General features: G+C 66.5%; 1 protein-coding gene across 22 annotated transcripts in view; it reads right to left on the reverse strand.

Moving 5' to 3' along the window:
* Positions 1-23,818, reverse strand: part of KIF1A (kinesin family member 1A) — a 90,339-nt gene that overhangs the window by 46,714 nt on the left and 19,807 nt on the right. For 8 of the 22 annotated variants that reach the window (XM_067027332.1, XM_067027331.1, XM_067027330.1 and 5 more), the window contains exons 2-17: positions 23,038-23,205; positions 15,660-15,736; positions 14,399-14,578; positions 13,593-13,658; positions 13,010-13,188; positions 11,823-11,934; positions 10,483-10,560; positions 10,120-10,185; positions 9,654-9,671; positions 6,267-6,342; positions 4,942-5,020; positions 4,147-4,289; positions 3,757-3,783; positions 2,415-2,626; positions 1,441-1,520; positions 1,122-1,197 (exon numbers count right to left, since the gene is read on the reverse strand). In XM_067027332.1, coding sequence (XP_066883433.1) covers positions 1,122-1,197; positions 1,441-1,520; positions 2,415-2,626; positions 3,757-3,783; positions 4,147-4,289; positions 4,942-5,020; positions 6,267-6,342; positions 9,654-9,671; positions 10,120-10,185; positions 10,483-10,560; positions 11,823-11,934; positions 13,010-13,188; positions 13,593-13,658; positions 14,399-14,578; positions 15,660-15,736; positions 23,038-23,143 — 1,575 coding nt within the window. In that variant the 5' untranslated portion in view covers positions 23,144-23,205. Of the gene's footprint in view, positions 1-1,121; positions 1,198-1,440; positions 1,521-2,414; positions 2,627-3,756; positions 3,784-4,146; positions 4,290-4,941; positions 5,021-6,266; positions 6,343-9,653; positions 9,672-10,119; positions 10,186-10,482; positions 10,561-11,822; positions 11,935-13,009; positions 13,189-13,592; positions 13,659-14,334; positions 14,360-14,398; positions 14,579-15,659; positions 15,737-23,037; positions 23,206-23,818 lie in introns of those variants that run through there. The other 14 variants (XM_067027340.1, XM_067027338.1, XM_067027337.1 and 11 more) reach the window with 4 other exon arrangements.

Consider the following 23,818-nt stretch of genomic DNA (forward strand, 5'->3'; position numbering starts at 1 on the left):
AGCTTCGCCTGCCCACCCTGGGGCACCGCGCCCAGGGACAACGCGACAGCTCAGGAACAACACATTCCGAACGAAAACCGAAGGCCTATCCAAAAGGGAGTGAGGTAGGACCCCACCAGGGTGCCACCTGCTCCCCGCCCTGCCGAGGTCCTCCCAGGCACCCTTCTACCTGCTTCTAGGCCTCAGCTGCTCCCTGGGCCGCAGTGCATGGGTGCAGGAGGAGCCTGAGGGGCCTGTCCCTGTCCCCAGGGAGCAGCCACCCGAGCGGATGTGCCCATCGTACCAGCGCCCCTGCTCCTTTTCCCTTGGGGCCCCAATGGCTCAGCGGGGGCTCCACGTGCCGCCAGCTTCGGAGACTGGCAAACAAAGAAACCCTCTGCTGGGGTGAAAAGTCAGCCAGGCACTTCCTCACCAGCGAGGCAGCAGGGGCAGGGCCTGCAGAGTCCCATGCTGGGGTCAGAACAGACTGCCGCTGCCTTCCAGGAAGGCTTCTGGGCTTGAAGCTAAGCTCCTGAGGGCTCTAAGGGTCTGGCTGTCTCCGGGGTGGGTGCGTGGGTGTGTGGGTCTGGGTCCTAGAATCATGCAGGGACTTTTTCCCTGATGTTCATGCTTCGCCCCATCTGAGCTACTGAACAGGGGGTGGTGCTCTGCTCCATTTGAGGGCCGGGGCCATGGGCAAGCTGGGCCTGGGGGGGAGAAGAGGGGTCCCTGCTGGGACAGCCAGACCCTGCTTTAGCTTATCTCCAAGAGGGCAGCTGGCTCCCAGCTTGTGTCCAGCCAGGCCCTGCCCATGAGGGGTGCAGGCTCCTGGGGGGTCCAGGCCCCATCTGTTTCAGGACCCCGGTCTCACCCCAACCTGAGGGGCCTAGTCCACCCCTCAGGCCGCTAAGTGACCTCTCTGACGTCCTAAGGCCATAGGGACATCCCACCATGAGGAGGCAGGGTCTAGGCTCCACGCAGGGAAGGGATGGCTGCGGGGGAGCCTGGCCGGGTGCCTGGAGCCGCTCTCCCTGCTCCCAGGAGGACCCTGCTGACCTTCCAGGAGCTGACACCCTGCCAAGGGCCGCAGGTCCCCCAGCCCCGTCCACATCGGGGCAGCCCAGAGAATGGCCGGCTCCTACCTTTTTGGGAGAGAACACCCCCAGGGTGCCGCCGTCCTCCCTCATGGCCACGCCCATCTCGGCCAGCAGCGCTTCCCTGGGGGACACAGCCGGGGTCAGCACCCACACAATGTTTCATCTGGTCCGTGAGTTCAGGTGCCCACGTGAGGGACTGGTCCCCTGACCGGTGATCAGGTCAATGGGGCCACTGGTGACGGGGGGCGGGGGTCACTGGCTGAGAGGGGACGGGTACGTCCTGCACTGGACGCGGCCACCCCTGGGTACGGGAGCCGAGAGCTGAGCACAGAGCTGCTGCCGGCCCCCAGCCCGCACCGCCCACCTCTCCATCCGGATGGCTTCTGTGCGCCGCAGCTTCTCCTCCCAGGTCTCATTGAGCTCCGCAATGATCTTCTCCGTCTCCTGGGGAGCAGACAGGGCAGAGCGAGGTCAGGGCGGGGGGCGGGCAGCGGACAGAGGCCTGGGTGCCAGGCAAAGGGGAGACGAGTGGCCGGGCCTGCAGGGCCCGACACCCCAATTCCCAGGTCCATCCAGGCTGCTCGAAGTCTGAAAGGTCAAGGTGAAGGGCTGAGGGCTAATACGTGCAAAGGACGCGTGTCTCTGCTGTGGACACACCCGGAGAACAGAGGGGAAGGCAGAATAAACCCAGAGGGAGAAACAAACGTGCAGGGAGACGCTGACACCGGTTCTGAGGCTCCGATGCCCCTGGACCACGGGTGAGACGGACGACACTTCCCACATCAGCACCGCCTCCCCGTTTCCTTCCCAGCCCCCACATTCCAGGGGGGCTCTGTACCCCAGGTCCATCCCGGGCGGACGCCTCCCGCACCTCAGGTGGGCCCTACGCCCCAGGGCGGCTGCACAGCCCACCCCCTCGCCAGCCCGGGTCTGGGGCCTGTGCCGTTGTCCCCTCCGTCTGGGCTCGCCGCCCACCGCTCACACCCAGCACCTTGTACCCGCTCGCTGAAGGAAGCCGGTAACCCAGACCCTAAAAGCGGCCCTCCCGTGGCCAGGCCACGAGGGTGAAGACCACGCCGGAGCAGGTATAAGCACAGAAACCCGGCAGGGAGGGCGCAGAGGCCCCAGGACCCTGCCCTCATCAGCAGATGGGCCCCGTGGCTCCGAACAGGGCGCACCGACCCCCTGGACGGGGTGCTTGGGGTCGGGGGCTGAGACTCACCCCGCGATCCCCTGCACGGCTCCCTTCGCCTCTGACCACGCCCCTGCGCCTGCGACCCTCCAAGAGGAGGGGTCTCGGCCTAGCGCCCCCCAGGTCCGAGCCTGGCCCTGCCTCACCTTCAGCCTTTCTATGGCCTCTTCACTGCCCGGGGCAAACAAGATGCGCTCGTGCAGGCTGGACACAGAGGCGGCACGGCTGGACAGGGCTGAGAGCGAGGACGAGGGGCTCACGCCCACCAGGGCGTTGGTCACTGTGGAGAGATTGTCAGGGGCTGGGCTCAGCTCCGCCCCGCCACGGCCATGGTTATTGTTATCAAGGTCGGACGCGTCTACGGGAGGAAGGGGGGCAGACAGACGGGAGGAGAGAAAAGAAAGACCAAGTTGGGAGAAAGCAAGAGGCAGGTGAAGAGGAGGCGGCAAAGCAGGGGTCACGAGCTGGGCGCCGGCCGAGCACATGCGACGCCGCCCCCGCCGCGGTGCGGCTGCGCCGCCAGGTCCCCGGCATCCCCGCCCGGGGCCTCCGCTCCCCCTGCACACACGCCAAGCCTGCGGGCCGCCGGCCTCCCTGCCCTCCTGCCCTCCGCCCTTTGCTGTCACTGCCCGGCGGCGCCCCTGCACCCAGGCCCTGACGCTCATCCCCATCCTCTCCGCCCCACCCCGCGCCCGCCACGCACCCCGAGCTGCGGGCGCGGGCGGCGCTGTCCACCCCGCGGAGCGCCCTGGCTGAGCCGCGGACCGTGGGACCTCCGAGGGGGCCCCCACTCCTCCACCCCAGGAAGCTGCTCTGGGCCCCCTGCCGCCCCGGCCTCCCTGCCCCCCAGGGCCCGGGAGTTGGGGCTGCCGCACCCCCTGGGGTGGGAGGTGCCCAGGCCCCTCCTGGCAGAAGCAGACACACAGCAGAGCAGCGGCGGACACAGGACAGCACGGGCACTGGGGAAACTGAGGGCACCCTGCGGCCCCTGGGGTGGGGAGGCCCCAGCACGCGCCCCTGCCCGGGGAGCCGGGCCCACAGCCAGCGGGAGACGCAGGCAGGGAGGACCTGGCCGCATTCACAGTCCTGGCACTTCCAGGGGAAGGGGCCTTGCGGGTGGGTGGGCCCAGAGAGGGCCGGAGCCAGGAGTCGGGGGTGGACCGGCCCTGTGAGCTGCCCCAGCCTCTGCGCTGCTGGCATTCGGGCCTCTAGGAGCACAGGGGGCAGAGAGCCTGACCTCAGCCACGCTCGGCCTGAGGAGGCCTTGGCTGCCCCGCGCCTCCCTGTTGCCTCAATTTCCCAGCAGACGCTGGGGTGAACCAGGATCACGGCTCGCAGGGCGCCGTGGGAGAGAGGGCTCAGGTCCCCCAGCCCCCAGAGGGGGAAGGCCAAGGAGGGGTGGGTGCGCCCCGCCCCGCACCGTGCTGCCCTACGCCCCGCGGGCCGGCCCGAAGCAGGGTGCGCAGAGAGCAGGGGAGGGATACACACATTTGGGTCCTCCGGGCACAGTGTTGGCTAAGGGGGGAGGCGAGGGGGAGAGACAGAAACAGAAGAACAGGTTTGTCTCCAGAGGGCGCTGTTGCAGGCCGGGCATCAGGTAGGGCGGCGGTGGTCTTCAGCGGGACGGGGGGACAACCCCGGCACCGCAGCCAGCCGCTGTGGCTTCCGGAGAAACCGTCACCGGCCTGCTTGGGCCAGCGGCAAACCCAAACCATGCAGCTCTCCAGGCCCAGTCCAGAACCCCGGCCCCCCACCCAGAGGTGGCTCCGCCTGGAGCCCGGAGCAGAACCCGGGCCTCGGGCCAGAGGGCCCGCGAGGGCAGCGAGACCCGCCCCAGCCCCGCAGCCCCGCCCGGGACGGACGGGCACAGACACTCACTGTCGGCGATGTCACCGAGACCCTGGGCGTACAGCAGGTCCCGCAGCCGCGTCACCTCGTCCTTCAGCTCGCGGATCAGCTTGTTGTTGGGGTCCTCGTTGATGACGGCGTTACAGCGGATCTGCTTGGCCCGGTCCGCGTACCTGGGTGGCAGAGGGGGGCTGGGGGCTGTGCCGCCCGGTGGCCAAGGGCACCCGGAGCCCCGCCTGTGCCCACCTGCAGGGGCACCTCCGACAGGGAGTCACCAGGGCCACTGACCTACAGGGGGGCTTGCCACCTGGGGAAACCGGGGCCCCGGGAGGGGAAGGGACAGAGTGGAAACTTCTCCGCACAGCGAGGCCTCCGCATCTGGACTTGTGGTGCCGGGTGGACGGTGCGAATCTAACCTGCACACCAGCCCTTTGCGGTGGCAGCCACGAGGCCAGAGCGCCGAGCCAGGCGCCAAGCTGCTTCCCGCAGCCCGGGACGGCCCCTGGCCAGAGGGACCTTCAGATACGCCTGCCCCGCCGCGGCTCATTAAAGACCCCGGTGGCTCCGTGAACAGTGGGTGGGGACGAACCGCTCAGCCCGCGAGCCCAGCTCTCCTGGTCAGCTGGCAGGGCCCTGGGCCTCTCGAGGCCACACGCGGTGGGAAACGGAATAGGGCCCGAGAAGCGCCAGGCGCCCTGCCAGCCATCTGGAGCCTCAAGAAGTCCAGGTGAGCCGGCCCTGCGAGGAGGCACCTAGAGGATCCACCCCCCCCCGCCCAAGCCGGCTGGTGGGGGCCAGGGAGGGTCCACCCCCCCCGGGACACACCTCAGGGTGCTCAGCGTCTCATCGTAGTTGATGTCTGCGGGGCTCAGCGCCGCCACCATCGCTGTCCGCGAGTTCCCGCCTGTGGGAGAGCGGGTGGTCCCACTGCTGCACCCCCCGCCCTCCCCCCGCACAGTGTAGCTGGGAGGTGAGCACACAGCAGGCGGCCGGCCTCCCTCACCACGCAGGGCACCTTGCTCACTTTTCGTCTACATAAAACCAGGCTTTTCTGACATTTGGGGGTCACGTTACAACCAGCAGGCCTCCCCCTCCCCATAATAAAGAGCAAAGTTGTGGAGGGTTTTATGGAGTTTACTACAAGGACTGTTTCTGTTCCATAAAAATTTCACTTTTATCCTTCTTATTTGGAATACGTTTCTTAACGTTTCACGTCAGATTCCCAGCTCGGGTCACACGGATCCCGGCATCAGGAAACGCACGGACCCACAGACCTCAAGGACCTGTGTCCCGGGGACATCCCCAGGGTGTGGCCTCCACACAGACTGCGAGGTGATGCTGCAAAGGGCTCAGGGTGCCATGCTGTGAAGGGCCTCCCCACCCGCCCTGGGGCGGGGCCTGGGTGTGGCCCTGGGGGAGAGGCCTCCATCCCGGCCGCGTCCCAAGTGAAGGGACACTCATTCCTGTGACTCTCGTGTCCTCTCTCGGGGGGCCCACCTGCCCCCGGGCTCTCCCATGTGCCCTCTCCTCCGCCGGGAGGCCTGACACTGCACCCGACGCCGGCCCGAGCCACGGACCAGCCAGGCTGGTTCTGGGGTGCAGGGTCAGCCAGCCGGGGCGCCCGCGCCCCAGCCGTGCAGCGGAGGAAGGCTGTCCAGGTCCAACGGGTCAGCCCGGGGCTCAGTTTACGTTCCTGGGTGTCAGGCCCCCGCAGTGAGCGTAGGTAGGGAGGACCTCAAGGCCATTTTGGCTGGGAACACACCGGAGCTGGGGCGTTCCGGCTCCCGTCTCCCCATCCGTCTCACTGGCTCAGAGCTCAGGTTGGGGGGTGAGGGGGAACCAAGGCAGCTCCCCAACAGCCAGCCAGGGGGCTCCCCAGAATCACTGAGGCCCAGAGGGTGGGTCCTTGGTCCGGGCGTCACAGCCCTGAGCCGGGAGCGCTGACACAGTGGCTGCTCATCTGTAGCCCCGAGGGCCATCTGGGTCCCTGGGCCTTGCGTCCTTAACCCACTGCCGAGCCCTGGCCTGGGCCCCTGGGAGGAGCCCCCGGGCCCGCTGCTCAGCCCGGAAGGGATGGACACCCTCCCGGGCTGGGGACGACAGGGCGGCAGCCGGGCCGGGCGGCAGATCCGGGTCGGGCGAGTCCTCACCCAGGTTTTCCCGGAGAAGCCAGGTCAGCACCGAATCTCTGTAGGGAATGAAGTCTGTCTTCTTCTTTTTCTTGTTCTGCAGGAGAGGCGCGTCCAAGGTCAGCCCCGAGCCCACCGGAGGGGGAGGGAAGAGGGGGTCAAGCACAGGTGGGTCCCCGAAGTCCAGGCTGCCTGGGCCTCAGGGCGGGGCCTACTCCCAGGGCCTCTCCACCCCACCCCAAGTCCCATGTCTCCGCTCGGGCTGCAGTCGGGGACTTGCTAGAACGTTCCCTGGCCTCCCCCGTCCTCCGTCGCCACGGTGTGTCCGGGCCACACGGCCGGCCGAGCCCGGGCAGGCTGACGCCAGCGGCCAGGGCCAGCGCGTCGTCACTCCGCACCGTCGGAAGGACCAGCGTGAGCCCGTCGCCCCACCAACGCCGCCAGCAGCTCTGCTGACGGAGGGGAAGAGGCCCCTCGCCCGCAGGAAGCCCCGCGGGGCCCCCTCCCCATGCGCGTGAAGCTGCCTCCGCTGGGCCCGTCCCGCCGAAGCGGCTCCAAAGCCCCCAGCGACGTGGTCCCCTCCCCACCCCCGACCCCGTCAGGACGAGGTTCCCTCAAGCGCCACTAACCGTCGCAGCGGGACTCCCCCCCATCCCTCCCTCGTTTGCGCACGGTTTTGCTTCAGGAGCGTCTGCCCCGCAGGGCCGCTCCTCAGGGTGCGGAGGCATCATCCCTGAGGGGAGCCTGCAGGGCCCGCGAGTCAGGGACGCTCCCGAGACCCGCCGTTGCGGGGGGAGGAAATGCCGCGCGGCTCCCCTGCGAGAGAGCAGGTGTGGGAGCGCGTGGCCACCCAAGCGCAGCTTCTTTCCCGCTGCACACTTGGTGGGTGGAAAGACTCCCCTTCTTCCTGTGTTTTGATCAGTTAACCCCTGAGGGTGAATTCTCTGCCGCGTTTGTCACACTCCTCGTTCCCACAGGAAATGCCCCACGGTCACCCGGTCATCCCACGAGGAGCCCAAGCGGCGCCTCTGACTCGCTGGTTCCCTCACACGTTCCTCCCTCCGCTCCGCCTGCCGGGCCTCGAGTGCCTCAGCTCCAGGACCGTCGCCACCCTGACCCCCGCCGTCCTGCCGGCCGCCCCTCCTGCCCGCGGCTCCTCACACGGCGGCCCGAGGGTGCATCCGGCGGCAGTCAGTCTTCTTGAGCCTGCGGCCAACCCATGGCCACGCTTCCGCTAAATCACAGTCAGCTGCTTCCTGATGACGCTGGGGGGCAGGTCAGGCCCGGCCCTCTGGCCTCATCACCCAGGGGCCCCCACGCTCCCGGCTCTAGGCGCTGACCCCCAAACTGGTCTCGCTCTGTTCCCGCAGAGCTTCCATCACAGCTCCTCACAGTCCCTTCGCTGTTCCCTCCCACGGGTCCCCACGCGGTCCCTCACGGCTCCTCACACAGTTCCTCACAGTTCTCCACACGGTTCCCCACACGGTTCCTCACACGGTTCCTCACGGCTCCTCACACAGTTCCTCACAGTTCTCCAGACGGTTCCTCACGGTTCCTCACACGGTTCCTCACATGGTTCCTCACACGGTTCCTCACGGCTCCTCACACAGCTCCTCACAGTCCCTTCCTTGTTCCCTCCCACGGGTCCCCACACAGTTCCTCACAGTTCCCCACACGGTTCCTCACACGGTTCCTCACGGTTCCCCACACGGTTCCTCACGGTTCCCCACACGGTTCCTCACACGGTTCCTCACGGTTCCCCACACGGTTCCCCACACTGTTCCTCACACAGTTCCTCACGGTTCCCCACACGGTTCCTCACAGTTCCCCACACAGTTCTTCACACAGTTCCTCACGGTTCCTCACACGGTTCCTCACGGCTCCCCACACAGTTCCTCACAGTTCTCCACACGGTTCCCCACACGGTTCCTCACGGTTCCTCACGGTTCCTCAGGGTTCCTCACACAATACCTCACACAGTTCCTCACGTTTCCTCACGTGGTTTCTTACACAGTTCCTCACACTTCCTCTCACATCTCCAGTCTCTCACAGTCACACCCAGCTCCTCACATGCTTCAGCACACAGTTCCTCCCCGTTCCACTCAGAGCTTCTCAGAGCACCCACAGGTTCGTGAGGAACCTGTGAGGAACACTTTCACACGTCCCCACCCAATTCCACACGTGTGTCCCTCACAGGTCCTCACACCATCTCACACCCTTCCCCTCACATTTCCACAGTTCCCCAGAATCCGCACGCTTCCTAACGATTCTGCTTGCGGTTGCCCACGTTCCCGCACGCTCCTCACACCTCCTTGCACAGCCCCTCCCAGGTCCCTGCACTGGTCCTGGTCCCAGCGCACGCCGTTCCTCACAGCCCAAGCTCCTCACGGCTCTCTCACCGTCACACGCGAGACCTCACCCCTACTCACGTACCTCCTCACACGGCGGGTCCACCCCAGCTCCTCGCACAGGTGCCCGCGCAGCTCCTCGCAGACCCTCCCACGGTCCCCGCTGCACCGCAGCTTCCCTCGCTTCCTCACACAGCGCCACACCGAGCGTCGGACTGGCAGCACAGCTCTGCGCACGGCTCCCGCCCGCTCCTCGGCTCCCGCACACGGTCCCGCGCCTCTCACACACGGCCCTTCGGTCTTCACACAGCTCCTCTGCTCCCAGGGTCCCTGCGTCTCCTCACAGTTACCCGTCCACTCCCCCCCCACGGGCCACGCTCGCCTGTAAGTGGTCACGCGGCCCATCACACGGGTCCTCGCGCATCTGCCCCCGAAGCTTCTCACGGTTCCTCACACGGTTCCAGCCGGTGTCGCGGCTTCCCACACTCGCTCCCCTGCTCACAGCGCCCGGGATCCCCAGCCACCGCACGCGCTTCCTCGCAGCTCCGCACGCACACCCGCACGCTTAGCTCCCCTGAGACGCTCACGCGGCTCCCCTCGTGCCTTCTCACAGCTCCTAACGCCCCATTCCTCCCTCCGCTCCGCACACGACCCAGGCTCTCCCCACCCGGCGCCTCACACCTCTCGGCGGGCTTTCCAGCTGCAGGGGGAGTGCCCACTGGGTGCCCCTCAGCCCCCAGGCCGCGGCCCTGGAGCCACCTCTCCCACGACGCCCCCGGCCCCCAGCCATGCCGACGAGCGGCCACCCCCCTGCTCAAGGTCACCCTCACAGCCCACGTCTGTCCTTCAGGAGGCTCAGCCCGTTCGTTCATCACGACCTCACGTGCCGCCATCTCCCATCCACCCCCGCGGCGCTGCTCTCCCCGCACCGGCACCGGCCCAGCTCCGACCGGGGCTGCTGTGTCCCGCGGCCGCTCTGCTTCTCAGGCTCCCCCGCCGACCCGCCCGAGAGGCCCGAGAGGCCCCCACTCCCCGAGAAGCGAGGAAAGAAGATGCTTACCTTGTTGGGCCCAGAGTCCTGCAGAGGCAAAGACAGAGTCTGAGGACGGAGCGCGCCGGGCCCAGGGGCAAAGGGGCGGGAGGAGCCCAAGCGCGGCCCGAGCCCCCCTCACCACACCGCCTCCCCTCCGCCGCCCACCAGGCCCAGCCCCTCACCCCAAGGGTCCCGGCTCCTCCTGACAGTCCGGGGGGGCCACCCAAGGTCACTGCCCCGCCTGCAGCCCAAGGCCCCCTCCAGGGCCCTGTGGGGAGGTGGCACACCCCCATTTCACAGGTGGGACAACTGAGGCTCCGGAGAGCGAGAGGGTCGTGGCTCCATCTCCAACCAGGGGACGCCCCTCACCTCCAAGCCTCTGGGCTTTGCCGCGAACCTGGCCCCACAGCAGGGACGGGTGGCCGCTCCCAGCATCCCCCCAGCAGGGCAGGACAGAGGCGCCCGCTGTCCCCCCGCCCCCAAGCCCACTCACCATCTCGGCCAGCGCGGAGATGACCTTGCCAAGGGTGGTCAGCGATTTGTTGATGTTGGCTCCCTCCTGCGGAGGGAAGATGAGGCCGGGCGTCGGGAGGCCTCCGGCCCTTCGCTCCGGCAGGACCGGGCCTGAGCCCCTCGGCCCTGATGGAGACCCAGTGCCCAGCCCTCCGCCGTCGACTCTCCCCGCTTCCCCGTCCCACGAGAGCAGGAGCAAGGGGGGCGCCCACCCGCCGCCGGCCCGCCTCCCCCGCCACCAGGCTCTCGGTCCTTGCTCCCCGCCGCCCCCCTGGCCCTGGAGCCGCTGGGCGTCAGGCCCCGCCGGCAAGTCGGTGGGGACCCCGGTGGGGGGCGGCCCTACCTTGAGGCGCGTGCCCTTGGCCCCTGTGGAGTCGGCCCGCTCGCTCCCGGCCAGGTCCACCAGGCTGATTTTGCTCACCTGTGGGGACACGTGTGTCACGTGCAGGAGCTGTGACGCTGTGTGGACCCCCGCCCCCGCTGGGTGCAGCCTGCAGGGCCCCCCTCCCCGGGGCCGGAGTGCCCAAGCCCGCGGAGCACAGCGGGCTCTGCTCTCAGCTCTTCCTGCTCTCTGAGGAGGAGGAGGCCACCCTCCCCGGGGGGCTGCACGGCCTGCCCCCTGCCTGCCGGCCGCTCTTCACCTGCACGTCACTTTGCTACCACCCGTTCCACAGACCAGGCTCATCGTGCGGTGGGACTTGAACCTGGCTCCGGGAGCCCTTTCCCCACTGCCCGCTGCCCCCGGAGCCGCCTGGGCGCTGGGCAGGGGCCCCCTCCCCGGCACTCGCCCCGCCCGGGCTGGGCAGCCACATGCACCCGGGGAAGCCCAGGGCTGCGGGCGGGAGTCGCCTGGTGGGCCCGCCAGCAGCCCTGAGCCCGAGGGGCAGGGGCTGCAGGCAGCCCGCAGCCAGGCCCCGGGGAAGACGGCGCCAGGGCATCATCAGGGATCGAGCGCCCCGAACTCCCCCCAGCCACTCTGCGGGCCCCAGGGCGCTGCCCCCGGGAGCAGGGCCCGGCTGGCAGGGCGGCGATGGGGGGTGCCCGCTCAGAGGAATCGAGATGCTTAGGGTCAGAGCCACAGAGGGCGCCCGCCCTGCTGCCCCTGCAGCGCCCACAGTCAGCGTGTCTGGGTAAAGGCCCCAGGAGACGAGGCCCCGGCCTGGGTCCGCTGACAAGGCCAAGGCTCATGGGAAAGGCATCTGGGGCGGGGGCGGTGGGCGGGGCCGCTCAGCACAACCCCTCCTTTGTGCTCACAGACCCCGGCGCCCACGGGGTGAGGGGCACCCCCAGCCTGCACCAGGGCCCACGGTCAGCCTGCAACGGGCACTCGCAACCTGCAGCCTCCGACGCCGCCCTCCAAGGGCCCCCGGGGTGTCTCCAGCCAGCGGGGCTGCCCGGGAGCCGTCCCTCCTTGGCCCTACAGTCTCCACCATGACTGCCCGGCAGGAGGCTGTTCCAGGGCCCATGGCCCCTCCACTCAGTCCCTGCCACACCCACGTGGCGCCAAACACCGAGAGGAGGCGGCCTCGCAGGCCTGGCCAGCCCCTCACCAACGCCCAGGCTGGGCGGGGAATGGTCCGCGCCCGGGCCTCACGGGCCGGCATCCGGCTTGGCCTCCTCGGCCGCCTGACCGGCCCGACCCAGTCCCCGGCCCGGGGCCCCGCCCGCCGACGCCGAGCTCACTTTCTCTGTGGTGATGTTGGTCTCTGCATCGTGGCGCTTCTGCGTGAAGATGATGTTGAAGACGGCGTGGGAGCGGCTGCTGGTCTCGTTCATGTTCGTGGCCGCCACGGTCCTGGGGAACAGAAGCCACACGCGGTCACGCAGTGTCCCGTGGTCGGGCGTGAGGGCCGCTGGCGCTGCCGGCCCGCTTGACCAGGTCACTAGACGCCAGCTCCCCGGGCTCCCGGGGCCGCCCTGCCCAGCCTGGTGGCGACCGTGCCTCCTGCATAGTTCGGGCGGGGCCCACACTGACTGCCCACTGCGTCCGTCGTGGCTCCTTCGGCCCCCAACTCGAGCCTGGCACCCGGCGCCCCGTGACGGGGGGTGCCCTGCTTCCGGGCGCTGAGCAGAGCCCCCTGGGTGGTGGCCTGCAGGCTGTGACGTGGAAAGGCCCCCAGAAGGGAAAGGGGGCTCTAATGCCCATCCACACCGGCCGATCCGGGGAGGGCCAGCACGGCCTCGGGGGAGAAGGCCCGAGGCTGCTGAGCGGAGGCCAGTGGTTGGTCCCGATGTCGCTGCCGTGCAGAGCCCCCAGGGAAGCCCCCAGGCTGGGCTCGCTGCCCGACAGCTGCCTCCACGGAGGTGGAAGAGCCCCCGGGGACCCCTACTGAGTGCAGGGTAGGCCACCGGCCAGGGATCCTCACCCTCCCGGGAGTCCCTGCGGGGCAAAAGGCAGGGGGACTGTTGCCATGACAACCAGGGCAGACCCTCCCAGGCTGGGAGGCCCGGGGCAGCGACTTCACGGAGACCAATAGCTCGTGGCCGGCAGCACCCTGTGGCCGCCCCTCCCCACACGGCCCTGTCCAGAGGGCCGTCTGCCCTCCAAGCAGGCAGGGCTGGTCCTCACAGCCTGGCCCCACCCAGGGCAGCCACTGGCCCCCAGGGCGCATAGCCTGACCCGCCATGAGGAGCAGACCCTGTGTAGGCGACAGCGTCCCCTTCCGGGGGGAGCCGGACGCCCCCATGGGCTGGCATGTGCCCTGGACGTCCTTAGGCCCACAAGGCCCACACCTCCATGGGGGCCGCTGCACAGAGCCCATGGGGATACCAACAGGCGCCCCAAGGACAGGTGTCCCTCGGAGAGACTCGGGAGTTGCGCGGGTGGTAGGGGGAGGGCAGGGAGGGTGGGCGCGCCACCCCGCACACACCGGGCCTTGTTCCCTGAGTCCATGAGGTCCTGGATGTCATTGTAGGAGGTGACAGCCAGCTTGGACAGGTCCTCCACGTAGGGTCCCATCAGCGGGTGCTCCCTCACGCGCAGGTTGCCCTTGTTCTTGGGGTTCAGGAGGTCACGGACGCGCTCGCAGTAAATCTCCATGTAGCTGACCTGCGGGGCAGAGGTGACATCAGGGACCTCTGAGGTGGGGGGAGCACACCGTGAGCTCCAAGCCACCCGGTGCGGCCAGGCGCCCTGCACGAACACGTCAGTGGGGGTGTCAGCCCACCCCCGGCGTGGCCCTCCCCACACACAGCCATGCCGGGGGCTCAACCAACGCGGTCACACTGGGGCCACCGAGCCATGGCTCGGCCCGGGCCACGCAGCTCGGAGCAGCTGCCCAACAGACACCGCAGAGCGGACACTGCCCCTCGCTCCTGTGCCCGGCGTGGGCTGGCATGTTTGTAACATGCACGCGTGAATGACAGGCTAAGGTAAGGGCACAGACCAGTGGCGGGGACTGGCTTTAAATCAGTAAAGCCACGTTCCAAGGGAGAGATGACGGAGAGCCCTACCTCCACAGAGTAGGACATGTTGTCATTGGTGGTGTCGTTGATTCGGGAGAAGAGGTCCTCACAGAGCTGCAGGGACAGAGCGCACCATCAGACGTGAGGCTGGGCTGTCCCCACAGCCTCTCCCCTCGAGGTGCTGTGGCTCCTGCAAGCCAGGCTGGACTCTGCTCTCCCGGGCCCCTCCCGCACCCTCCCACTCCACCTTAAAGGCACTGAGACGGCCTGTAGCCAAGGAGCCACTGCCTCCTGCTAACTCGGGGGTCCTCGCAGCTGATGCCCGATCGTCTCCTGCTACTCACACCATCCTTGCCTGCATGAGGGGGAGGGTCTACCATGCTACAGACCACGCAGCATTCTCCCCTGCCCTGACCAGGTCAAGTACTGACCAGCTCGGGTTCAGAGACCCACCCCGTGGGCGTCCCCTTGTCCCGGGCCTCTCCCTGCCGGGACCACCAGCCCTCCCGGCCCTCCCGGGGAGGGTCTGCCCCTACCAGCGGCTGTCCCAGCCTCCCTGTCTTACGGGTGTGACCGTGGAGGGCACCGCCCAGGCCTGGGGCCCTCCCGCAGCTCCCTGTCCGCGGATCCGGGTCTCCGGCCTCTTCATAGCGCGTCTGCCCCCCGCAGCCCCTCCTGCCCTGACCTCACCCCCACCCCCATGCTTTACCTTCCCTCCTGCCCTCTCGGCTCGCGCTCCCCCGCCTGTCCTGCCCTCACCAGGCCCCCCGCCCCGCGCCGCCCCGCATGCCTGCGGGATGATGCCCTGCTGGTCCTGCCCTCACCAGGCCCCGCCCCCGCCCCGCCCCGCATGCCTGCGGGATGATGCCCTGCTGGTCCTTCTCCTGCTTGCCCATCATGGTGTAGGACTTGCCGGCCCCGGTCTGCCCGTAGGCGAAGATGCAGACGTTGTAGCCCTCGAAGGCGTGCTGTAGCATCTCCTCGCCAATGTCGCGGTACACCTGCTTCTGTGAGGCGTAGTTCATGTCTTCCGGCTGCAGGACAAGGAAGGGAGCAGCTGCGGGAGGCTGGGCTTGCGGTCTCGGCCCATGGTGTCCACCGAGAGCCTGCATCGCACCCAGGGCCCCCGGGCGCCAGGGCCAGCACAGTGGGGAGGGGCGCCTGCCCAGCCCATCCGCTCACAGCGGACCCGGAGAGGGGAGATAATCGTGCCCGGGCGGCAGCTTCTGGAAGGAAGGGTGGGAGGAGCCAGCCAGTTTAGGGCCAGACAGAGTGGAAGGGCATTTGAGTAGTGGGAAAAGCACGTGCAAAGGCTCAGAGGTGGGAGTACGTGACGTGGCGCTCAATGTAGCAGCCGCGGGAGTGACGAGGTGGGGCTGGAGAGACGGCAGGGCAGGGGCCCAAGGAGTCCACGGTCCGGGCTATCACCCCTGGACGCTGTCCTGAAGACAGTGGTCACTTCAGGCAGGCCCAGGGTTACCCTGATGGCGTGAGAGGAGGGGCTGCATGGGGAAGGTGAAATGGGGAGCCCTGGGGCCGTCGCGGGACCAGAGGTGTGACCCAAGGTGGGCCCTGGCCCCGGGGCAGGGGGCCTGGACACCTCCTAGGATTCAGGAGGCTGGGGGCTGGGAGGACTGGTATAGACCAGATGCGGGATGTGGAGGCGCAAAGTCCAGGGGTCTCCCAGGCTCCCGGGGGAGGTGGAGGGCGTGCAGGGGTTGGCGCCAGGTGGGCAGCTTCAGCTTCGGACACCGAGCTTGGGGTGTCCGGGGAACAGGAGATGCTGGCAGGCAAATGGTTGTACGGCTAGGACCCTGGGAACCCGTCCACAGTGGGCTGATGGCCCCTTGGTCCCTGCCGCAGCTGGGCACGGTGTGTGTCACGGCTCACGGTGACCTTCCACACACAAGGCGACTTAGGAAAGCAGGCCCCTCCCCACAGGCCTCACACCTGTGCCCCCACCTCCCAACCGGCCCTGCAGAGGAGCAGGGCGGTCCCTCGCCCCATTGGCGCAGAGAGGTCAAGGGATTGGCCGAGGGCTGCACAGCGAGCAGGGCTGAGCTGGCATCCACACGGCAGCAGCCCACCCATCTGGACCCCCGGCCCTGGGCTTACCGAGGTGTGTGACCAGTAGGAATAGTCGAAGCTGAAGCTCTTGGGCATCTCCTTGGGCTGTTTGGGGTTAACGATGGCTGCGGGGAGGGGACAGGCATGGTGCTTAGCGCTGTGCTGCAGGGACGGGCTGACCCTGGACGTACCCGCCCGAGAGGGACCCCAGGGCAGGGAGCTGGGGTCCTCAGAGGCCTTGGCCCCAACAAAGCCAGCACCCCTGCCAACGGGCAGGGACAAGGGCCCTGTTTCCAGGCAGACGAGCCATCTCTGCCCCCTACTCTGTCTGACCTCCCCCGCCGCCCGCCAAGGCAGCCCAGAGCGGTCCCTTGGTGCTGGCACTGGGTCAGACCTCGATCCCCTGGCCCATCCCACCTCTCGGGTCCACACCCCGCTCGCCCACCCCCCCCGCCCAGGTCTGTCTTGTCTGCTCTGCGTGCAAAGCGCTAGGAGGCGCAGCACAGCCACAGCCGCGCCCCTGCTGCTATGGGGCCCCATCACGCCCACGTGCTCATCCGTGTCCGGGGCGTCCTGGCTGTCCCCCTGCAGGGACGCCACACATGTTCCTCCTCCTGCCGGGGCACCTGCAGGTTCTGTCCACGTTGCTCTCAGGGGCTGTGGGACTGTCCTCTGCTCAGTTCCCCCCCCCCGCCGCCCCGTCCCCCTCCTTCAGCACCTGGGCTGGCAGGAGGCTCACGAAACGTCGGTTCATCAAAGGAGGAGCAATGACGCCGGCACACACCGCCGGGCCTGCCGAGTGCCCCGGGAACCCCCCCAGGCAGGGCTGCAGCATCCCATGTTCCCCAGGCCCTGGACAGGTCTCGGCTCCCCGAGGCCCAGGCTCAGCAGGCGGCGGGTCTTTGGTGGCTGGGCAGAAGGGGCTGCGGCCCCCGCGCCCTCCAGGCTGCCCTCTGGGACACTGTCTGTGTTGATAGAGGACCCCGAGGACCCCCGAGGGCCCACCTGGCCGGGGGTTTTCACCTCCACCAGGAACTTGGGCCGCCCTGGTGGGAGAGGCTCCAGGCCACCGCCTCACCTCATCCCATCTGAGGACCACATTCCCCCCACCTGCTTGGAGATGAAAGACATGTCTGCCAACCCCTTGGATTGCCTTTCCTCAGCTGCAGTGGCCTGGGGGCCTCCCCTCTCTGGACTCCAAGACCCCCCCACCCTTCCCCACCAGCGTGTGTCCAGGGGGACCTGGAACTCACACCAAGAGAACAAGCCCTGGCCCTGTTGCAGGTTGAATTATATCCCCTTAAAATTCACATGTTGAGTCCCAACCCCCAGGACCTCAGAATGTGATCTTATTTACATACTTGCAGACGTAACTGGTAGGGATGAGGTTATACTGGAGTCAGGTGGGCCCTAATCCAACATGACTGGTGTCTCATAAAAGGGGAAATTTGACACAGACATACACGAAGGGTGAAGGCCATGTGAAGGGGGAGGGGGAGACTGGGATGGTGCTTCTACAAGCCAGGGGATGCCAGGCTTTGCCAGAAAACCACTAGAGGCTGGAGAGGCGGGGAATGGATTCTCCCTCTGGACCTCAGAAGGTAGCAACCCAGTGACACCCTGAGTGGGGACTTCACAGCCTCGGGAACTGCCGTCCGAGCCGTCCTGTCCGTGGTGCTCCGCTCCGGAGCCCTGGGGCGCTGGGACTCCCACCGGCCTCGCCCCACTCGGCAGCTGCCCCGGGCCACGGCTTGGCGGGCAGGAGCTGACCGGCTCTGGGTCCCAGACCCCAGGCTTGATGGGTTCTGGGAGATGACCCAGCACCCTCGGGAGGCCGGCAGGAGGGGGCAGGAGACTGACCATCACAGTCCTTTCTTTGGAGCCGAGAGGGGGTCACGTCCGTGCTGGCTCCAGGAGCGAGGCTGAGAGGAGACCCAGCCATCCGGTTTCAACTCCTGCCGGACCTGGGGATGCGGCCGCCAGAACCGAGTGTGGTAATGTCGGTGCCACGGAAACGACAATCACGGCGTCTCCCGAGCGCACGCAGCCCGGGCAGGGCCCCCGACGGCACCCACCAGTGCCCCACCTCCGCGCACCTCCTGCCCCCACCCCACCCGGCCACTCCTGCTCGCGGGCTGCGACACCCGTCCCCAGCGCTGACCTTGCTCTGACTGTGTCCTGGTGCCGGGGCACCTGCCGTATACCCTGTATGGACCGGGAGCTCCCTGAGGACCCCCCCACCAGGGACGGGGCACGGATGCGCTCAAGGAACGCTGGGTGGGCAGGGGACAGCCGGCTGCGAGGGTCGGTGAATGCAGAGTGGGCCACGAGGAGAGCCCGCCGTGGGGACCAGCGGGCAGAGCTGCTCTGGCCTGTGCGAACTGCTGTCACCTGCCCCCTCCCCCCCGGGGGGGGGGTCCCCTGGTGCGGCTCTGACCCCCGCCCTGGTCCTGACCCCCAGGCGTCCTGCGGGTCATCACAGACGGGGTTCTGCGCTCCAGAGGGGACGGCCCTCCCCAGGGTCCACCCCAGGCCTGCTCTCCACCGACACCTCTGAGCCCTCACCAGGGCGACCTGCCTGCACGAGGGCTGGACGGGCAGCCCCCTGTCAGCACTGGGGCGATTTGGTGGGGAGGGGCTCCCCGTGCAGCTCTCGGGTCGCTTCCTCCCATGGGTTTGAGGAGGGGGACGGGACCGCGGGCTGCTGAGCGGGGGGGCTCCGCGCCCTCCGCCCCTGCGGCAGGAGCACAGGGGGACAAAGGCAAGAGCCGCGAGGGGCCAGCGCGAATGGGGGCCGGGGGCAGCGGGGAAGGAGCTAAGCAAGGGAAGCCGTGTTCTCGGAGCCTGGCGCCCGCAGCCACGCGCTGCGCCGCTCCTTCCGGCGGCCGTGGCCCAACTCTGCGGTCAGACCCTGGGCAGCCGGCGGCCGTCCGTGGGGAGAGCGCTGACACCACGGAAACCGGCAAACAGGGGCGTGCGTGTGTGAGAGAGAGCGAGTGGGCGAGGGGTCTCGCTAAACCGGAGACCGAGACATCAGTGTCAGGGGTTTCGGGGACGTTCTCCCAACGTGGGGCACGTGCCGGTCCTCGTCTCCGGACCATGGGACGGCTCATCCCACCCACCTGACTTGGCTCCCACGCTCCGCGCCCCCGGCAAGGCCCCCGCGCCCGTCACTGCCGGCCTGACTGCGATCTGTGGCCCTTGTCACCGGCCCGCCTAGTTCCATCTCCGTGTCCCCACTGGAACGTCACCCCCAGGGCGGTGAGAGCCTCTGTCCTGCTCCCCGGGGCCCGATGCCAGGAGTGGAGCCTGGCGCAGGCTGGAGCTCAGTGATGTTCGCGACGTGGACGTGGAGGGACCCCCACCTTCTCCTCCCGCGTGGTGACGTGTGCTGACCTGATCTCACCAAGGCTCATTTCCCCACCTGGGCCGTGGGAGCGTCCTCAGCCCTGAGGGGCTCGGGCAGCCCTACCCCGACCCCGACCCCTAACCCTGCAAGCGGAGAGCCCGCGGCGACTCTCACGGGCGACCCTCGGGAAGAGGCAGCTCAAGGCAGGGAGCGTCAGGGGCGTCTCGGCCTGGGGCCAGCCGGTGACGGCAGGCCCCCAGCACGCTCGGCCGAGGCTGCTGACCAGGACTCCGCTGGCCCCCAGGGCCCCTCCTTTGACACCGCGTGTGTGGAGCCATTCCTCTAACAGAAAGGCCTGCACCGCGTCACCACCTCCTGGCAAAACCAAGCTCCCTTCGGTGGACTCCCAGGCCCAGTCTCACTGTATTTGGAGCCCAGAACATTCTAGAATAGTGACAGCAAATGGGCCCGACTTCTCGGATGGCTTAGGCTTTGAGGCCGCACGGGGGCTGCTGGTCAGGAGGGTCCCGGTGGACCTTCCAGAACGGTGGTCCATTCCCTGAAAGCACACACCTGGCCCAGCTTGCCAGGGTCCAGGAGGAAGGCTGGGGGCCCGGCCCTGAAGGCATCACCCTGTGGTTTGGGGTGGGTCCCTTCCCACCAGGCACTGTCCTGGGTTGAACAGTGACCTCCCGGGACCTCAGACTGTGACCTGATTTGGACACAGGCTCCCCGCTGTAGGGACAGAAGCACGCGGCACACACAGTTTGGTCGGCTCACGGAGTTGCTAGATTCGCTGTGTTTCAGATGAAGAGTGTTGTCATGCGGGCCATGATTACAGGATAGGAATTTAAAATGACTTTTAAGTGTTTCTCATTTCTGTGTCACAGTGGAGACTCCGGGTGGCACGCTCAGAGAACTGGGGTCTCCTGCTGTGCCCCTCGTTTTGAGATTCAAGGAGTATGTCGCCAACCCCACTGGCAGGGCTGGCCAGATCGGCTCCTACCCTGGCAAAGCGGCCATGAGCTGCTGCCCAACCCCAGCTCCCAGGAGCACCGGCCTCAGGTCGGCTCGGGGGCTGCCTGCCCTGCCCATAGAAGCCCCTGCGCTAGGGCCTCCGGAGCGAGGCTCGCCCTGCCCTCTGGGGCCGCTCCTCACGCACGCTTCCCTGTGCTGACGGCCGCCTCTCTCGCTGTGTCTGGCTGCCTCTCTCTGGCTCTCTTTGGCTCTGTCTCTGCCTTTCTCTCGGTCTCTGTCTCTCTGCCTCTGTTTCTCTCTCTGTCTCCCTCTATCTCTCTGTCTGCCTCTGTCTGTCTCTATCTCTCTCTCTATCTGTCTTTCTCTGTCTCTCTCTGTATCTCTGTCTATCTCTGTCTCTCTGCTTCTGTCTCTATCTCTCTCTGTCTCTGTCTCTCTGTCTCTGTCTCTCTTTCTGTCTCTGTCCCTCTGCCTCTATCTCTCTCTCTGTCTCCCTCTAACGCTCTGTCTGCCTCTGTCTGTCTCTATCTCTCTCTGTCTCTCTCTGTATCTCTGTCTATCTCTGTCTCTCTGCTTCTGTCTCTATCTCTCTCTGTCTCTCTCTGTCTCTCTGTCTCTCTCCCTCTCTCTCTGTATGTCTCTCTCTGTCTGTGTCTCTCTGTCTCTCTCTGTATCTGTCTGTCTCTGTCTCTGTCTGTTTCTGTCTCTCTCTCTGTCTCTGTCTGTCTCTGTCTTTCTCTCTGTCTCTGTCCCTCTGCCTCTGTCTCTATCTCTGTCTCCCTCTATCTCTCTGTCTGCCTCTGTTTGTCTCTATCTCTCTCTGTATCTCTGTCTCTATCTGTCTCTATCTCTCTGTCTCTGTCTCTCTCTGTATCTCTGTCTATCTCTGTCTCTCTGCTTCTGTCTCTATCTCTCTGTCTCTGTCTCTGTCTTTGTCTGTCTCTGTCTCTCTCTCTGTCTCTGTCTCTCTCTGTCTCTCAGGCCCCAGGTGGGTCAGAAGTTCCCCTGAGTGCAGACAGCCCACCATCACCTCCAGCTGTTTGCTTACGTGACAGCTGCCCCACCCTGTCCTGGACCACCCCCACGTTCCAGCGGAGACACAGGGTCTGCCCCTGATCCTTTGTTCTTTCTGTCCATTCTACAGGCTCCCGTAGGCTTTGGTCACCTGTGAGCCCCTCAAGCCGAGACCCGCAGCTACTGTCTAAGGTGGCGACTGTGCCGCTGGGGCCGGACCCAGCACGGACAGGGATTCTCACAGCCGTTCCTGACGTCCTGGGCCACCCAACAGTGACGTGGCCAACGCTGTCAGATGCCCCCTGCCCACCCGGGGTCACGCTCCCACCCGGGCTCACAGTCCCTGGCTTCCCACCTTAAGGCTTGCGTCACACCTCCTGAGCACTTTCTCCAGCCTCAAGGGGGCCAGGCTGGAGACACAAGAAAGCCAGGACCTGGACGGACCCTCTACCCGTGTTGGGTAGCAGCTGAACAAGACCCCCAGCTTCCTGGGGAGGACACCCCAGAGGTGCACTCTGTATTCGGAGGGTCCCAGCGAGCTGAGCCCCCGCTGCCCGCGGCGGCCACCCGCTCACCTGCTGCTTCACAGCTTCTGCACCCCCACAGTGCATCCAGGGACCGCCTCCCACATAAGCTCTCGGCACCCAAACCCTCCTCTCAGTTCTGCTTCCAGGGACCAGCAGAGGCAGCACTGCTCACAAGAGTCACTATGAGCTCCCGGATATGCCCAACAGCCCCCCCACAGGCCCTGAGTGAGACCTCCAGCCATGCCCGAAGCCTCAGCCCCCCAGCAGGCCTAGGCAGGCAGCCACCGTCAGCCCTGAGTGCCTTTCCCCTGGGGCGGCCCCTCCCTCCAACCTGGTAGATAACAGAAGGGGTGGGGTTACCCAGGTGCGGGCGAGGCCTATCCTCCTCCTACACCCCGAGGTCCGCTCGGGGCGGCTCACACCACCGGAGCCTGCGGTGACGGCAGCAGCTCCAAGTGCAAACCTCCCGGCTGAGCCCCGCCAACCCCGCGGCTGGGAGAGAGGACGGCGAATTCTTGCTCTAAGTCACCTAGCGTGGAGGTGGGCTCTTGACCAGCAGGAGATGACCCAAACACTGGTTTGACTTCCAGGGGACCCCAAACAAGCCCTCTAACCTACGGTGCTAGCAGCAAGGATGCCGGCTCCCTTGGTGGGTAAGGGTGGGTGGGGCCGGCTAGGGGGGATTCCGGGTGCCGGCATCGCTCTGTTCTCAGCAGCGGGGTGCTGCACGCTGGGCTCCGCCCACTCTTCTGCAAACGTGTCCCAACTCAGGACAAAGTCTGTGGCACCAGAAAGAGCAAGGGGAGGCTCGGGGCTAAGCCCTCTCTGCTGCTCCGGCAGCCGCGTCCTGTGCACGAGGGGGGCCCTGGAGGCCGTGCCTGTCCTGCTGGCCTTCTCGAAACTGCCATTCTGTCTCTTACTGCCCCCTGTTCATCCTGTTGACCCCAGGCCTCCTACTTCTCAGAAAGGCTTGAGACGACTTACAATTAGAAACAAAACCAAAGAGCAGACAAAGCAAAACGCAGCTGAAACAAGACAAGGAATCAGGAACCTTGTGCCCTGGGTTGAGAAGTGGCCCCCGCCAAAATTCCTGTCTACCCCGAACCTCAGAATGTAAGAAACAGGGTCTCTGAAGATGTAATCAGTTGTTGAAATGAGGCCATACTGGACTAGGGTATGTCCAATGGTCAGTGAACTTATCAGGTCGCACAAAGACACAGACATGCAGGGAAGAAGCCACGTGACGACAGAGCAGAGACTGGGGTGATGCAGCCGCAGGCCAACCTGGCGGCCACAACTGGAAGCCACAAGAGGGAGGAAGGATCTTCCTCCAGCGGAGTGTGGCCCTGTCAACACCTTGGTTTTGAACTCTGGCCTCCGCAACTGTGAGACGATGCATTTCTGTTGTTTTAAGCCCCCCAGTTTGTGGTCATTTGTTACTGCAGTCCCAGGAAACCAACACCTGGGGTGGACAAGGTGGGAGCCAGGGCCGGGAGGCCCGGGAGCCAGGGCCCCGAGGGGCCGCAGCGGCGGCGGCAAACCCCACCACGGTACTCACTGGTGGTGCTTCCGGACATCTGGATGATGCACTTGGAGTCGCGGCTCATTTCTCGGGAATTGAAGGGGCGGACGCGCACCGCCACCTTCACCGAGGCGCCAGCCATCTCTGCGGCCTTTGTGGGTCACTCCTAGTAGCGGCGGGAGCCCCAGCAGGCACAGGAGACACCTTGGGGAAAAGGGAGACGTGAGTTGGAAACAACATCCAAAAAGGCAGACCAGGTGTTTCTGGCTGGGAATGGCAGGGGCTAAATCACACCTGCTCGGGTAACCAGCCCACAGGGAAGAGGAGCGGCTGCAGGTGAGAGACGCCACGGGTGTTAGGAAAGACAGCCAACGGGCTGAGAGGGGGCCGGGAAAGCTGGAACCTAACGAGAAACGGCCCATGCGCTCTCTGGGACCCGGAAAGACTCCAGGTGCCTCTGAACGTCAGAGGCTGTGTGGGACCGAGAACAGGTGTTTGTGGAAAGTTAGCAGAGGGGAGCGTCAGGCCACGTCATGGGTTACATGCTGAGTCCTAAACCCCGGGACCTCAGAACGTGACCTTATTTGGAGACAGGGTCCTGGCACTGTAACTGGTTAAGATGAGGTCCCACTGGAGTGAGGTGGGCCCTGCCCAGGGCAACCGGTGTCCTTATAAAAGGAGATGCACACAGGGAAAGTACCACGTGAAGACAAAGACAGAGGTCTACAAGCCAAGGACTGGGGGTAAACCGCCAAAAGGCAGGAGAGAGGCAGGCAATGGTTCTCCCCCACGGCCTCGGAGGGAACCACCCTGCACA

The sequence above is a fragment of the Kogia breviceps genome, chromosome 2, assembly GCF_026419965.1.
Source record: "Kogia breviceps isolate mKogBre1 chromosome 2, mKogBre1 haplotype 1, whole genome shotgun sequence".
Taxonomy (NCBI): Eukaryota; Metazoa; Chordata; class Mammalia; order Artiodactyla; family Physeteridae; genus Kogia; species Kogia breviceps.